General features: G+C 40.1%; 1 protein-coding gene across 1 annotated transcript in view; it reads right to left on the bottom strand.

The window, feature by feature from the left end:
• Window positions 1-17,767: 17,767 nt before the first annotated feature.
• LAMB4 (laminin subunit beta 4) overlaps window positions 17,768-18,177 on the bottom strand; it is a 107,312-nt gene continuing 106,902 nt past the window's right edge. Inside the window, 1 exon segment of the mRNA XM_079932179.1 lies at window positions 17,768-17,920. Within this exon segment, the coding sequence (XP_079788305.1) occupies window positions 17,781-17,920 (140 nt within the window). The 3' untranslated portion in view covers window positions 17,768-17,780.

Genomic DNA, 18,177 nt, shown 5'->3' with positions numbered 1-18,177 from the left:
AAATATAAATTCAAAGACCTACAGAATTAAAATTCATTGTTTCTAGTCACTAATGAGTTTACTGAATTACATTACAAGGCTCTTAAATTGGGACCACGTTAGTCACATTTCTGTGTGCCTCAGTTTCCTTACCTGTAAAAGGAGTACAAAGTTCAGGTTCCTTAACTGGGAGTTTGGGATTAGCAGATGCAAATTAGTATATATAGGATGGATAAACAACAAGGTCCTACTGTATACTATATTCAATATCTTATAATAAACCATAATGGAAAAGAATATGAAAAAGAATATATATAACTGAATCACTTTGCTGTACAGCAGAAATTAACACACTGTAAATCAAAAATACTTCAATAAAATATTTTTTAGAAGTTCAGGTGCCTTAGCACACCATACAGGCTCTTTCTAATCTGGCTCCAATATAATCTCTCTCATGTCTGCATTCTCAGGATATCAGTCTCCCACCCCCACCAAGCCTCCGTATACTCGCCAGTCCCCAAACCCAGACCCTGTTTTATGGCTCAGACTGGTCCTTCTGCCTGGAATGGCTCTCTCTCTTCTCTGCCAAGCCAGCTTTTACTTATGTTCAAAGTCTACCTCTGATGATACCTCGCCTGTGGAAGCTTCTCAATGCCACTGCCCAGGTGCAATACTTGCACATACCCCTATTGGAGAAGGCCTTGCTAGATTGTTCTAGAACAGATGTGCCACTCATGAGGTCATACACACCCTCTCTTCCACTCGCTGCTGTACCCCCAACACCAGCACGGCACAGAGCACATTGTAGGTGTATAATGAGTATTAAGGAAATAAATGGTTAGTGCACGAATAGATTCTGTGTGGGTTGAATTCCAAGTGCCTTCAGAGCATCCTAATTTCCCCAGCACTGAGCACAAACCTCATCAGGTATCTGTTGCATGCATATTTGTTCAGGAAACACCTGGCACTATGTACACTGTGCTTTTTGGGGAGCAATCATTCCCAGGTAGTGCTTTAGTCAAAATGAGTCGTACTCAATACATATTAGTACTTTAAAAGAGCATATAGTACATTTCATTTTATACCACGGGAAATAAACAAAAGGGAACAGTTTCTGATTTAGATACATGAAGGATTAATCAATATACAGTATTAACATACACTTGTTCTGTACTATTGTATGGAGAATGTAAACCTACACAAGGATGACCAAGAAGTGACTACACTTTCACAAACAAGTGAGAAGCTGCGAGGTGGTGATATGGTTAAGTCAACGTCCCCAAGCCTTACCTGTAATCAAACTCACGAGGGCACTAGTATAAGTGATTATGGGGAAGGTAAAATCGTGCCTTTCTGGAGGGCAATCTGAACAATGTATTAAAATTTAATACATACATCAAATTGACTCTGGAAAAATATGTCAAATTAGGCATATAAAGATGTTTACACTATTGTAATGAGAAAAACTGGAAATAACCTAAAAGGTCCTCATTAGGGGATAAGTTAAATAATCATGCTAGATCCCTGTAATGGGATACTCTGTTGCCTAAAAAGATTGGACCTATTTCTATGATACAACTGAAGGAAAAAGTAGGCTCCAATTATGAAAAAAGTATACGTATCATATTTCTTGAGATTAAAAAGAGGTGTCACCCAGGAATTATCTGTGTGTACAACCCCAAATATTAGATGATAGTTCTCCTCTTTCTTCTCCATAATGAACATGTATAGCCCTTGTTCTAAAAAATCAAAATTAAGATAGCTTCCAGTATTTGCATTCCTGTGGCTGCATAAAAGACTGATTCTCCTTGTTTAGAAGTGAAGGTCATGTTAATAGACTTTACAACCTAGATGGAGATATTGGACAATGTTCATATCTCTAAGAAAAGGGTCAGTCTTCTGGCCAGCCGAGACTGAGGAAAAACAAATCAATCTTGCAGATATCCCTTAAAATATGCAGGTACTCCATAAAAACTTGAGTTTGAGTTCTGTAGGAAGTGTCATGGTCTACCTGGGTTTGAATGCAGTGTTACAACAGCCATGATTAATTTTTTAACCACTTCCTTTGCTCCTATGTTCTAATCAAAATATGGTAAGCTGTGTTCACAGTTAAAAGTAGATTTTTCTTAGAGAGTGTGTTTATGTCAAAATTTAAATCTTGAAGATTATCTATTAAATGTGCCTCCCATAGTGGGTTGAAAGAAAATTGAATTTAAGTAGAAAATTTCGTATACATATTTTTCTGTATCTGCTGTTTAGCATGTATAATGGTGGTCTAGACAGCTGAGAAACAGAACTGGGATTTTTTTTTTTGGCCATGTGGCACGTGGAATCTTAGCTCCCTGACCAAAGATAAAACCTGTGCCCCCTTCAGTGCAAGTGTGGAGTCTTAACCACTGCACTGCCAGGGAACTGGGATTTTAAAAATAAGAAGTTGTAATTTAACATATCAGTCATCTCTAAATAGACTGACGTTTTTACATTTATTCATAAGACATATTATACTTCCTCTTTCCAAATGAAAGCGATTGTTCCCTTAATCCTGAATATTTGGTTTTTCCCATTCATATCTTGCCTTTCCTAGATGAGTCATAATGGCCAACAAAAAGCTAAACCTGAAGGTCATAAGATCCTAAGTGTTTATCTTTAGATATGGAATGTTTATACAACTTCTCCAAGATTTGAGCTTCTTCCCATGGTATGAATCCCTGGAATCCTCAAACACTAGTTCGGTTGCTAAATTTTTTGGGCTCCATTTAACTTCCATTTCTACTCCTTTTATGAATGTTCACAGTATGGTGGTAACTTTAATAGGCTCAATTAACTGAGAATCAAGAAACAAAGACATGGAATAGTAAAAGGATATGAACATGTAAACGAGGACATCAGGAGAGCAAGAAAATGCAGTTTTTTTTTTTCCCCTAGAATGTGTTTGATCCTATATGACTACCAATTGAAGGCAAGATAGGAAGGGGTTAATATACTTGAAAAACAGGGTAATCACAAATCAGAAACATACAATAGATTCACAAAAATGAAAAAGATGACAACATAAATATAAAAGAAAATCAAACCAAAAAAGGAAAAAGAAGGAGAAAAAGGGACAAAGAAGAAATATAATAAAATCAATGGGAAGACAAGGTTTAAAATGGCAATACATATCTATCAATAATTACCTTAAGCGTCAATGGACTGAATGCTCCAATCAAAAGGCAGAGTGGTGGATTGTATTTAAAAAAAAGAGCCTACAATATGCTGCCTACAAGAGACCCACCTTAGGGCAAAGGACACACATGGATTGAAAATGAGGGGATGGAAAAGGATATTTCATGCTAATGGAAATGACAAGAAAGCAGGGGTCACAATACTTATATCAGGCAAAACAGACTTTAAAACAAAGGCCATAAAGAAAAAGAAGGACACTATATAATAAAAGGATCAATACAAGAAACGGATTTTACACTCATCAACATATATGCACCTAATATAGGAGAACCCAAATACATAAAACAAATACTAACAGATGTAAAGGGAGAAATTGATGGGAATGCAATAATAGTAGGAGACTTTAAAATACCACTGACATAAATGGACAGATCTTCCAGACAGAGAATCAATAAGGCAACAGAGATCCTAAATAATACAATAGAACAGTTAGACTTAATTGGTATTTTCAGAGCATTACATACAGAATACACATTCTTTTCAAGTGCACATGGACCATTCTCTAGGATTGACCGTGCACTAGGGCACAAAACAAGGCTCAACAGATTTAAGAGTATAGAAATTATCTCAAGCATCTTTTCTGACCACAACGGCATGAAACTAGAAATCAACCACAAAAAAAAAGAAATGAGAATAAAATGATTATATGGAGACTAAACAAAATGCTACTAAAAAACCAATGGGTCAACAATGAAATCCAAGAGGAAATTACAAAATACCTTGAGACAAATGACAATGAAAACACAACCATACAAAATCTATGGGATGCAGTAAAAGCAGTCCTTAGAGGGAAGTTCACAGCAATACAGACCTTCCTCAAAAATAAGAAAAATCTCAAATAAATATAACCTTCCACCTAAAAGAATTAGAAAAAGAACAAACAAAACTTAAAGTCAGCCAAAGGAAGGAAATAAAGATCAGAGAGGAAATAAGTAAAATAGAGATTAAAAAAACAATAGGAAAAAATCAAAACCAAGAGCTGGTTCTTTGAAAGGGTAAACACAGTTAGCAAACCTCTGGCCAGGCTCACCAAGAAAACAGAGAACCCAAATAAAATAAGAAATGAAAAAGGAAACATAACAACTGATACTACAGAAATACAAAAAACCATAAGGGAATACTATGAACAATCATATGCCAACAAATCTGACCACCTAGAAGAAACAGATAACTTTCCAGAAACATACAGCCCACCAAAACTGAATCAAAAAGAAATAATTTGAACAGACTGATCACTAGAGGTGAAATAGAATCTGTAACTTAAAAACTCACTACAAAAAAGTCCAGTACCAGATGGCTTCACAGGTGAATACTACCAAACATACAAAGAAGAACTTATACCGATTCTTCTCAAACTTTTCCAAAAAATTAAAGAGGGAGCACTCTCAAAGACATTCTATGAAAGCCACCATCATCCTGATACCAAAACCAGAGAAAGGCACCACCAAAAAAGACAAAGGCAAATATTTCTGATGAATAAAGATGCAAAAATTCAGCAAAATTTTAGCACACCGAATCCGACGACCCATAAAAAAGATCCTACACCACGACCAAGTGGGATTCATCCCGAGTTCACAAGCATGCTTCAACATATGCAAAATCAATGTGATACATCACATAAGCAAAAGAAAAGACAAAAACCACATGATCATCTCAATAGATGCAGAAAAAGTATTTCACAAAATTCAACATTGATTCATGATAAAAAAAAAAAAAAAAAACTCTTACCAAAGTGGGTATAGAGGGAACATATCTCAACATAATAAAAGCTATTTATCACAAACCCACAACCAATATAATACTCAATGGCGAGAAGCTGATAGCCCTCCTGCTAAAATCTGGAACAAGACAAGGATGCCCACTCTCACCTCTCCTATTCAACATAGTATTGGAAGTCCTAGTCACAGCAATCAGAGAAGAAAAAGAAATAAAAGCTATCCAAATTGGAAGTGAAGAGGTAAAATTGTCATTATATGCAGATGACATGATTCCATATATAGCAATCCTAAAAACTCCACACAAAAACTACTAGAACTGATCATCGAATTCAGCAAGGTAGCAAAATACAGGATTAACATACAGAAATCATTTGCATTTCTTTACACCAACAATGAAATATCAGAAAGGTAATGTTAAAAATACAATATCTTTCAAAATCACACCTCCCAAAATAAAATACTTAGGAATAAACCTGACCAAGGAGGTGAAAGACTTATACACTGAGAACTATAAAACATTAATAAAGGAAACTGAAGATGATTCAAAGAAATGGAAAGCTATCCCATGCTCTTGGATTGGAAGAATTAATATTGTTACAATGGCCATACTACCCAAAGCAATCTACAGATTTAATGTAATCCCTACCAAATCACCCATGACATTTTTCACAGAACTAGAATAATCCTAAAATTTATATGGAAGCATAAAAGAACCAGAATTGCCAAAGCAATCCTGAAGAAAAAGAACAAAGCAGGAGGCATAACTCTCCTAGACTTCAGACAATACTACAAAGCCACAGTAACCAAAACAGTGTGGTACTGGCACAAAAACAAACAAATGGATCAACAGGACAGAAAAGAGACTCTATGAATAAACCCACACCCCTACAGTCAATTAATCTTCGACAAAGGAGGCAAGAATATACAATGGGAAAATAACAGTCTCTTCAGCAAGCGGTGTTGGGACAGTTGGATATCTTCATGTAAATCAATGAAGTTAGAACACACCCTCTCACCGTACAAAACAAACGAAATCACAATGGCTTTAAGACTTAAGACATGACACCATAAAACTCCTAGAAGAAAACATAGGCAAAACATTCTGACATAAATCATACCAATGTTTTCTTAGGTCAGTCTCCCAAGGCTATAGAAATAAAAACAAAAATAAACAAGTGGGACCTAATCAAACTTACAAGCTTTTGCACAGCAAAGGAAACCATAAACAAAACGAGAAGACAACCTACAGATTGAGAGAAAATATATGGAAACAATGTGACCGACAAGGGTTTAATTTCCAAAATACACAACAAGCTCATACAACTTAACAACAAAACAACCCAACTGAAAAATGGGCACAAGACCTAAATAGACATTTCTCCAAAGAAGACATACACAGGGCCAGTAGGCACGTGAAAAGATGCTCAAGGAATTTCCCTGGTGGTGCAGTGGTTAAGAATCCACCTGCCAACGCAGGGGACATGGGTTTGATCCCTGGTCCAGGAAGATCCCACATACCGCAGAGCAACTAAGCCCATGTGCCACAACTACTAAGCCTGCGCTCTAGAGCCTGTGAGCCATAACTACTGAGCCCATGTGCCACAACTACTGAAGCCCATGTGCCTAGAGCCTGTGCTCTGCAACAAGAGAAGCCACCACAATGAGAAGCCTGCACTGCAACAAAGAGTAGCCCCACTACCCACAACTAGAGAAAGTCTGCACGCAGCAACGAAGACCCAACGCAGCCATCAATCAATCAATCAATGTATTTAAAAAAAGACAAGATGCTCAACATCACTCATTAGAGAAATGCAAATCAAAATTACAATGAGGTACCACCTCACACCAGTCAGAACGCCCATCATTAAAAAGTCTACAAATAACAAATGCTGGAGAGCGTGTGGAGAAAGGGGAACCCTCCAACACTGCTGGTGGGAATGTAAGTTGGTACAGTCATTACGGAAAACAGTACAGAGATTCCTCAGAAAACTAAAAATAGAGTTACCATATGATCCAGCAATCCCACCCCTGGGCATATATCCAGACAAAACCATAATTTGAAAAGATACATGCACCCCTACACTCATACAACACTATTCACAATAGCCAAGACATGCAAACAACCTAAATGTCCATTGACAGAGGAAAAGATAAATAAGATATGGTACATATACACAATGGAATACCACTCAGCCATAAAAAAGAATAAAATAATGCCATTTACAGCGACATGGATAGACATGATCATACTAAGTGAAGCAAATCAGAAAGAGAAAGCCAAATACTGTATGATATCACTTACATGTGGAATCTAAAATACGACACAAACGAACCTATCTATGAAACAGAAACAGACATAGGGAACAGACTGGTAGTTGCCAACAGAGAGGGGGTTGGAGGAGGGATGGATTGGGAGGTTGGGGTGAGCAGATATAAGCTTTTATATACAAAATGGATAAACAACAAGGTCCTACTGTATAGCACAGGAACTACATTCAATATCCTGATAAACCATAATGGAAAAAATAAAAATATATATGTATAACTGAATCACTTTGCTGTACAGCAGTAATTAACACAACAATTATATATCAACTATACTTTAAGGAAAAAAACGTGCACTAGTTTAGATATGCACTTTCATGGAAGTAATAATCTGGATGGCTGTTATTAGAGTCCAAGAAATTTTTATATCATATAGAACTAATACTCCCAAACAAGTAGTTCTTTTAGTAGTTAGGTTTATTTTCTTTTCCTACATGATCAAATGAATTTGTTAAATATATATTGTAATAAATTTTAGATAAAGCTTCATACCTAAAATTTGGCCTATCTTGTACTTATGTTACATTGTAGTCTTTTTTTTTAAACTACATGAAGAGTTTTGAGCACTGAAAATAATTCAGTTGAATGTGTTTAATAACTACAATGTATGCTCATGGAGTTGGATATTCTCTCAAAAGACATACTAGTTTGAAAAGAGTATACTTTTTTGTTCATACATTAAGGATAAAGTATTTCTATTTGGTTAGCTACTTTGACCTTTTTTTTTTCCAAGCAGAAAGAAAGACTTTCTGTGAAATATTAACGTTAAAAATATTTAACTTTTAAGACAAACCACTTATGTAAAGAAATGGGTTACTCAACTTTAAGAAAATGGTTTTGCTGGATTTGATGGCCCATTAAGTAGAGCCGAAGAGCAGTTAAAAGAGCAAGTGGTCTTGAAAGAGAGGGCGAGACAAAGGGGTGTATTTCCTATCACACCTGCCTTGGCCTTTCTGCCGACTAGCTGTGTGACCCTGGCTAAATTAACGTCGGTGCGCTACACAAAATGAGGGGATGGGGCTAGGCAATTGTTTAGATCTCTTGCATTCGGGATTTCTTCAACCTCTTTCCTGAGCAAGAGGCAGGGTCAGGGAGCACATTATGTGTGAGAGCTCCGGAGACGCCTGCATCTAGTGTCTAAGGGTTTGCCCAGCTGCATCTAATACTTCTGATAGTCAGTTTATATCTTTTCCCTTAAGAGGTAACCTCTTCCACTGGTAGATTTTATTATTTGGGTTTTTTGTTTGGTTTTTTACACTACTGGCAACGTTTTGTGGGCTAAATATTTCAAAGTCTTCACTGCAGGAAAGTAGCAGTACTATTAAGATTAGATTTTAATTCTTGGTGCCACGCTGGGATGACTAGAGAGAGCTCTGAAATGCAGCATCCTTTAACTATTACTACCTAGTGAATATAAGATAAAATGCAACCAACCCTCTAACCCTAGCCTCTGGTGCTTGTCATCAACAGAGCTATGGTTGCATGTGGAACGATGTCAGGTATCGCTGTAAATCAAACACTTGAGTGTTAAAAAAAAAAAAATCACAAATTCCATGACAGTAAAGAAGACACTTTGTGTCTCTGTTCAAAAACCCTGTATGTTCTGATTAAAGTTTAATATAGATGGTAGTAAGCTTGCTTGGTGTAACAAACTTCGTTCAGGTGGCAGGCTGAATCAGAGACATGTAGGTAGAGCAGGAAAGGCCTTCTGCCATGACACCCAGAATTTCATGAGTAAAGTTAAAGATTATATGTAGGTTCGAATGAACTTACAAAACAGAAATAGACTCGCAGACACTGAAGACAAACTTCTGGTTACCAAAGGGCAAAGGCGGGCAGGGACAAATCAGCAATTTGGGATTAACAGATACATGCTACTATATATAAAATAGGTCAACAACAAGGACCTACTATATAGCACAGGCAACTGTATTCAATATGCTGTAATAATCTATAAGGGAAAAGAATCTGAAAAAGAATACATATATACATATAACTGAACCACTTGGCTGTATACCTGAAACTTTGTAAAATCAACTATACTTCAACTAAAAAAAAGATTATATGTAGGTTCAAGTTATTCCCCCGAAGAGACAAAGCTAGGTGCTGACGGATGAGGTGTTAAGAGAAGATCTGCTTTGGCTGCTTTATGTTGGAGAGGGAAAAACATATCCTCCTTCTGCCACTCTCACAAGAGAAGCAGCAGAGGGCTGAGGGCACGGTACATTAGAGAAGAAACAGGGGACTCCTTCTGAGAAATTGTAAGCAGGCAGCTCGTTACTAAAAGCCTTAAAGCTTATAATGGAAAAAAGCAGTGAGAACTTCGATCCACGTTTCAAAACTGTTCCCTTTTCTGAAGCACGAGAATCAGGGCTGGGAAAGAACTTTTAGTTACAAGCATAAAGTGAGTCAAAAAAAAAAAAACCAAGAAAGTTCTGGTCAAGCTTGCTTGGGGAGGGGTGTGGCATGTTTGTGATGGGTGGGCGAGGTTGGGGGCAAGGGGTAGTGAGGGCAGCGTGAGGGTTCCTACACAGGAGGGTTTGATTAAACTGGTTTAATGACTAAGGGTTACTGAGAAGCCTACCGATCCTAGCTGCATTTATATAAATTTTGCATATATCTTGAAGGGTATACATAACTATAGAAACCTTTATATATCTAATATTTATAAAAGTAGGTTTTCAAATGTGTCCTTTAGCGTCGTATGCTTAGTCACTTAAGCGCAGTCACTTTTTCTAGACAAAGGCTGACTGAGTGAAGAGGAAAGGCTGCGCTTCCCCCGGCTCAGTGGGCTCTGCCTGGGAAGTGCGCTGTCACCTGTCAGTGAGGCCACGACCTGGGCTGGGGAGTGACTCACCCTCGTTTATGCTGTGACTTGGAAAACGTCAACGGTCCTGTAAACACACATACGTGGTGGGGGAAGAGCAAACGCGAGCAAGGGCAAAGCGAAGACGCTAGATCTAAGAAGCAGAGGCGGCCACACAAGAGAGTGAAGAGCTTGGCCTGGGGGGAGTTCTTAGCGGGGGCGGAGTTTCCAGAGAGACAGAGAGAGGGGACAGGATTTGCAATAGCTGCTCCGGAGGGGGTTAGTCACCGAGGGGGACAGAGATGCGGATGAGGATTTCTTTTGTCTTACGTATTCTCCCCAAGTGGCATTGTTTCCTCCAAATATGGAAGTAGAGACTTGAATGAGTCTCGAATACGTGTTGAGAGAGTTGACCCATAGGGTGAGCTGGGTTCATATTACAGCGAAGAACGTCTAATTCAGCAGTGGTCCGGAGCACGCCCGACCTCCAACACTTTGGAGTCCATTTACAGAACTAACGCGTAAGCGAACAAATCCTGAGCGTGCTCTGCATTGTGCCGAGTTCTAACAGGGACACTGATGTGGCCGAAGACATTGTGTCTTCAGGGAACTTACCCTCTGGTTAGACGGGTAAGGTTTATCAGCCAGTTGGCAACAGGAGAGAGAGCTTCAGAGAAAGGGCTTTGAAGCAGGCCAGAGAGAGGGGACTGCAGGGTAAAGTGAGCTTTCCCTTAAGGAAAGGGCAGGTTTGGAGGAGCGATAACAATTGGGGTTTCAAGGAGGACAGCACCTCAGGAGCGACAGCGGAAGGGAAATACAGATGTACCACATACAACGGGATAGTAATTATGTCTTAAAGGATTGCAGTAACACCTCACTCTGCTCAAAGCCCTTGCACTCGAATTGGCTCTGTGATCCTGGTGGGTTGGCCAGGTCTGTTTACTGGCATGTTACAGCTGAAGGAAATGAGGACTTCAGATTCAGAGAGACTGTGAATCACCTGAGATCGCGGAGGGAACGAACCAGGATTTGCGCTTATCCCCCGACCCCCTAATACGGGGCAGAGAGGGGACTGCTGTAGCCGTCTGCAGAGGGTTGAGAGTCCCCTTAGCACCGCAAAGATACTGATGAGAACGTTGGTTCAGCTGCTTTGACAGAGCCCCAAATCATAGTGACATAAATAGGAGGGGTTTGCTTTTCTACCTTACACAAGTTCAGGCTGGCAGGTAGTCCAGGGGAGTCAGGCACAGACAGCTTTAATCCACAAGGTCACTGGACCTCTGCAGATCAATGTGCCCCCGCGCCCCCTGCACCCAGAGGCGGAGCTACTTGGACACAGCAACCCAGTTCCTTGGTTCAGCTAATGGGAAGTACTAGCAAGACATTAGACTTGGGGAGGGGGAGCAAGACCGCAGGGTGTTTACGCCCCTAGACTCTCTGCAGGGTAGTCACAGTTGGCTGCATCCCTCAACCAGAGATCACAGGTTGCTGTTTTCTTTTTTTTGGCCGTTCCCTTGGTTTGCGGTATCTTAGTTCCCCGACCAAGGACTGAACCCGGACCACCGTAGTGAAAGCACCAAGTCCTAACCACTGCACCACCGGGGAAGTCCCTACAGGTCCTGTTGAATGCCCCTTCTACGCACTCCATCTTTAGTCTGTTGTTTTCACCCTCTGTCCACACCCCTGTCCAACGGTGGCAAGAGCCCCCCACCTGGTGCTGGATCTGGGGTGTGTCCTTTATGGCCTTCCTTCTCCCTGTCCACATCTTTGTCAACAGTTCCTTATTAACCCGTCCAGCTCATGCCCTTGTCTCCTGCCGGAACCCTCACTGGTACAGTCCTCCAGGGACCCGTACTGCTTTTACCTTGTTTCACCAGTGTTATCCCCCTCTACATGGTCACATCGGACTCACCATATTGTGGCCCAGCTGAAGGGTGAAAAAACAAATGGAAGGTGTATTCGTCTCCCATAGCTGCTATAACTAATCACCGCAAACACAGGCCTTAAAACAACATGACTTTACCTTACAGTTCTGTGGGTTCAACGTCTGACACGGGTCTCCCGGGGCTGAAGTCAAGGTGTCCCATGGCTGTCCTCTCTGTTTGGAACCAGCGGAGGAGAATCCTTTTCCTTGCTTCTTCCAGCTTCTAGGGTCCTCTTCTTCCAGCTCCAAAACCACCAGCAGCCGCCAAGCCCTTCCCAGCCTGGCGTCTACTCTCTGCCGCCTCCTTCCTCGTTTATAAACGTTTATAATTACATTGGGCCCACCTGGGTAATCCAGGCTGATTGCCCTGCGTCAAGGTCAGCTGATTAGTAGATCAGCACCATAATTCCACCTGTAATCCTAATTTCTCTTTACCATGTAATATAACCTCTTCTTACAGGTTACAGAGATGACAAAGACATCTTTTGGAGGCCATTATTCTGCCTACAACAGAGGGCAAACAGTTTCCCTTTTCTTTTTTTTTAATTGACGTACAGTTGATTTACAATGTTGTGTTAATTTCAGGTGTACAGCACAGTGATTCAGTTATACATATATGTATATATATATATTCCTTTTCAGATTCTTTTCCATTATAGGTTATTACAAGACACTGAGTATAGTTCCCTGTGCTATACAGCAGGTCCTTGTTGTTTACCTATTTTATATATAGTAGTTTGCATGTGTTAATCCTAAACTCCTGACTTAGCCCTTCCCCTCCTCCCTTTTCCCCGTGGTAACCGTAAGTTTCTTTTCTGTGTCTGAGTCTATTTCTAAACAGGTTACTTTTAAGGTTGTGCCCTTGTAGTTACACTCAACACTCTCACGACCATCCTGTTGGTCAGAATTTAGTCCCGTGGTCATACTGAACCGCAAGGGAGGTTGAGAAATATAGTCTAAGTAGGCAGCCGTGTGCCTGGTTCAACCATGGAGGAGTTCTAGTACCAAAAGAAAGAAGAGGGATATCGAACAGCACTTTCTAGCCTGTGCCCCATCGGGCTCCTTTGCTCTTGCCGGGATCTACTTTCTGTTTCCTTTCACTTCATTTTGCCCCCTTGGGGCTTTGCTAATTGCACTCACCTACTGCCCCTGAGCTGCCCTTCACCTGGGATTGGTTTCTAATTTAGGAGAAGACATAGAATATCGCTGTAAATCAAACACTTGAGTGTTAAAAAAAAAAAAAAAATCACAAATTCCATGACAGTAAAGAAGACACTTTGTGTCTCTGTTCAAAAACCCTGTATGTTCTGATTAATGTTTAATATAGATGGTAGTAAGCTTGCTTGGTGTAACAAACACCTGCTGTGGGGCCTACCCAGCCCGTGGTCCACCATCTTGCTCTGCCTTCCACACGCAGTGTCTTAGGTTCTATCTGCCCACCCCCACTATCGAATCTTCCAGTCTCAGTCTCTACCAGCCTGGTCACTACTCCCAGTGACCTTGGCTCCTGGCCCCTACCCTTCCCTCAACCCCTGCTCTGGGATGTCAGAATTCAGTCTAACCTTCTCTGTGTTGGTCTCTCATGCCTCAGCTGACCTCCCAGTGCTGGGTAGTTGATGTAGCGTTCACTCAACTCATATTTAGCAAACTATTAGAATAATTATAATAGAGGCAAAGGAAATGGATGCATGTTGATGCGTGTAATATTTATAGGAAGAAATAAAATTATCTTCTAATCACATTATTTGTTGACTATCCTATATAGGTGCTTTACATACTCTAATTCATTTAATTCTTCTTCGTTTTTAGCTACTTACATCAAATTATCTTCCTTAGATGGGAGGCAGAGCCATGCCTTCTACCAGGAAAGTTGATGAAGCGTCGTATAGGCAGAATACACAGATCTAAAACGAAGAGTGGAAATATGTGTGAGGCTGCTCACACTTAGATCCAAATGACTCACAGGCAAAATGTTACTTCCTGCACCGATGACTTTGGGCTCTTGTCTCTAAGGAAGTCTCTTGTCACCTGACAACACAACAGTTGTTCCACTGACTGGAATACATACCATTTCCCAGTTTTTCAGGCTTCTCATGCTAAAGGATAAACACGACAAAATAATGGGGGGGGGGGAATTATAATTTTGACTGGGGTCATTGATCTCGATTTTTAAAGGGAAATAGAGCTGCTGGTGCACAGTGGCTAGAACCTGGACAGTCTACTCTTGCCACGTCCCAGGGAAAAATATGAGAGCAATCTCCTTCATTTGTGCAGGGCCTTGCAAGGCTCAGAATCCTCAGGAAAGAAGGTTTGGGTCTCTCTACCTGGCAAAGAGATGCTTGCTGAAGACAGAATATAAAGATCAGAAATCCAGACTACAGCTTCTTGAGTAGTTTCAGACGTCTGCGACCTCAATCTGTGTTTCTCAATATGTGATATTTTATAGGTACTTATAGTTTTATTATGAAATAGAAAATATACTTAACTTTTTAATCCCTTTCCCCACTGCTGTTCTGTACTTAGCATATGTTGGTAGTGAACTTTATCATTTTGATTTATGAATTCAGTACATCAAGACAGACTTGTAACACAGGTAGAAAAGGAACAGAGTTCAGCTGGAGACACCACCTGAGAGCTGGATGCACTGAGTGAGTGATGGGATCTTAGGTTGGTTCCCCTGAAGACCCGGGATATGCTTTCAGATGGCTGAGTGAATGCAACACTGTGTTTGGTGGAAACATTTGTTTTTGTTTTAGAAGAAAAGATGGAATGAAGAATGTATTATGATATTAGGAAGTCAAAGAGGTGGGCTAGAATGGAAATTTGTAATTCATTGATGCCTGGAAGCAAAATCCTTCCTACCTTGGAAGAGTCCAAATTAGGTAGAGGCAAAATTCCCCTCCCACTACCAGAGCCCAAGCGGGCAGACATTCTCTCTTCTCACTCCCTGGCAGCCAGGGCACATGAGAAGGCTCAGCCCACTGGGCACTTCTACTAGGGATGTTGAGTCATGAGAAAGTGACACAAGAGGGACTTCCCTGGTGGCTCAGTGGTTAAGAATCCGCCTGCCAATGCCAGGGGACATGGGTTCGATCCCTGACCTGGGATGATCCCACATGCCACAGAGCAAGTAAGCCCATGCGCCACAACTACTGAAAACGCGCTCTGGAGCCCGCGAGCCACAACTACTGAGCCCCTGCATCACAACTACTGAAACCTGTGCACCCTAGAACCCATGCTCCGCAATGAGAAGCCACTGCAATAAGCCCACACACCGCAACGAAGAGTAGCTCGCGCTCGCAGCAGCTAGAGAAAGCCCGCATAGCAACAAAGATCCAACACAGCCAATAAATAAATTAATCAAAAAAAAGTGACACTAGCGGCAGGGACGGCTGGAAATTAACAGGATGGTGGAGAGTGTCTATCAGGGCCAGCATGAGCATCCTTACCTGAGTGTCCCTGAGGAGTGATCTTGAATATATGCCCAGATGCATAATTGTCCTTGGTTACATTTTCTCCAGCCATTTCTTCAATTTTATGTGCTTTCAGATATCCTTCTTGTAAATTCCCTTCCTGCTTGATAAGCTCTCCTCGGTTTTCAGTGTTTGCAGTCAAGAACTCAGACTGGGAAAACCATAATATTTAGTTGGTTTTTTATGTTTAGTTATTTGGATTCTTTTCATTTTACCATAAGTAGTGTGGCAATGAATTATCCCCAAAGCTCCTCTCTCCAGACCCCCGTGTTTAAGGTTTTTTTTCTTAATGTACAGGTTTAACTGGTCTCAGGATAGATCATGCTATACATTGTCAAATTACTTCACAGTGAATAGGAGATACTGTTTTCACTGAATCTTTGTGTTGGTCACATCAAACTGATACAGCAAGTAATATAAGTTAAGATGATTTATCTGACATAACCGAGGAATGAGATTTTCCACCTATGTACATTTTAAAAAGGATAACCAAAGCTTACTATTTTCAACACCAAAGTTTAGAAACCATAATCACTTTTTAGTTACAGTCTTTCCAAAGTACATCACGTATTTCCAACCTCATCAAACTGCAATCCCTGGAGGCCCACAGAGATGATGGGTTTACCTTTGCCCTTGCACTTGATTCCCCAGATCACTGTGCTTTCCTCACGACTGGGGAATTTTCGGTCTCTCTGGAACTCAACAGCCTCCCTAGATAGAGGACAGAAACTCTTCCCTCTTTAACCCTTTCCTCACTCTCTGGCCTATTACTTGTAGAGTCTGCCCACTGTAGAGGTAGAACAACTGAACGTAGCTATTTCAAACAGATCACCATGCTTGCAAAACTAAGTCTATCATTTGTACCAAGTTGAAAGTCATCATCCTAGTGGGAAAGTTGGAGTGTGTTCCACTCTCTACATTGGCGCAAACAATCATCTTTGTGATAGTCGTGTTCTTCGTCTGGTTCATTCTGGGGGCTGTTCGTTGGTGGAAGTTTCCAAAAGTCCAAGTGCTGGATGCATGGAGGATTACAACCATGTATTTCAAGAGAGACTTCTGGGGTGGTCCTTCCTGTAGAAAAGTTTCATCCTATTCTTTAGAATCACCAGGGAAACTGCGATTTTCCTTAGTAACCTACCTCTAAAGAAATTCCATACTTATATGGAATCCTAAAGCTCCTTTGTTGCATTTTTAAATCCATCTGTTATGAGTCAGCCCTTAATGGAAATGGTTCCAGCTGCTTTCTCTCTTTTATACATCAGTGTTGATGTATATGACTTCTCATTCACAAACGTGAATTGAGACGTTCAAATTCCCTTAAAATAATCCCTCCAAAGGAGAGCGTTCAGTGTGCTCTGTCATACAACATACACGCAAGAAAAGTTAATACGAAATCATAGATCCATTTTGAAATGAAACAATCTGATCTTTTATACTAAACAATAGCAACATGATTGCTAGTCTTTTAAAAATGAGCAGATCTTACAGCAAAAATGCTTGCAGACAAATTATGAGAAGTAGCTCAATATTTATCTTCTTGTATATTGTTCTAGTGCCATTTGGGAAAAACAGAATCCTTTGGTTGAGAGAATGAATATGTAGGAGAGTGGGTGTAAAAATGAGTTATATTTTGAACTGTATGCATTTTATTCAGAACAGAATAAGAGTTTTACAGACAAAGCAAATCCAGATAGAAACTACAGAACAGTCTAGTATATCCCATCCATATTTATGCCATCCTAGTATTAGAAATATTGATTTATTTAAATTTGTTTAAATTTATTTTATTGTGGTAAGAACATTTAATGAGATTTACACTCAACGCTTAAGTGTACAATACATTAGCATTGACTATATGTATAACGTAAGGCAGATCTCTAGAACTTACTCGTCTTGCTTAACTGAAACTTTACTCCCATTGATGAGAACTCCCTACTCCCCCCACCCCAGCTGCTAGCAACTTATTTAACACTTAGGTTCACTGGACTGAAATGAGTTTGAATACATACTTATTTATAGATTTGTACTTGTTATATGTACATATGTCTATATCTATTGTATGTCACATTTAGGCTATGAAAGGAAAGGAAGGCAAAAGGAAAGGTTTCCGAAACCAGAGATGATCCCTTTACTACTCCCTTTCTATTCCATATAAAGTGGCATTGCCTTAGCCAAGCTTCACTCCCCAGCTACACTGGGCAAGGAGAGGGCTCAGGGACGGAGGCAGAAGAGGCTGACCATCTGTGCGTCCCAACTTCAGCACTGCACCTCAGGTTTGCTCATGAGAAGCCAGAAACGAAGGCACAGGTGATTTTGCACTTTAACTCTGCCTAACTGTAGCAGGTAGCATATTTATTTTCTTGCTCAATAATTTCTTTTTTAATGGCAATGACTTGATCTTCCAACTGTTTCAGCTGATCAGCTTTTTCTTGTCCACTTAGATTCAAAGCTTGGATCTTTGTTTCTAAATCTTAAAGAAGAAAATGGAGTAAATGTTTAATTAGGTCCCATTTGTTTATTTTTATTTTCATTACTCTAGGAGGTGGATCAAAAGAGATCCTGCTGCGATTTATGTCAGAGTGTTCTGCCTATGTTTTCCTCTAAGAGTTTTATAGTATTCAGTCTTACATTTAGGTCTTTAATCCATTTTGAGTTTATTTTTGTGTATAGTGTTAGAGAATGTTCTAATTTCATTCTTTTACATGTAGCTGTCCAGTTTTCCCAGCA

The sequence above is a fragment of the Stenella coeruleoalba genome (assembly GCF_951394435.1).
Source record: "Stenella coeruleoalba genome assembly, chromosome: 9".
Lineage (NCBI taxonomy): Eukaryota > Metazoa > Chordata > Mammalia > Artiodactyla > Delphinidae > Stenella > Stenella coeruleoalba.
This window is presented reverse-complemented; position numbering and strand designations above follow the sequence as displayed.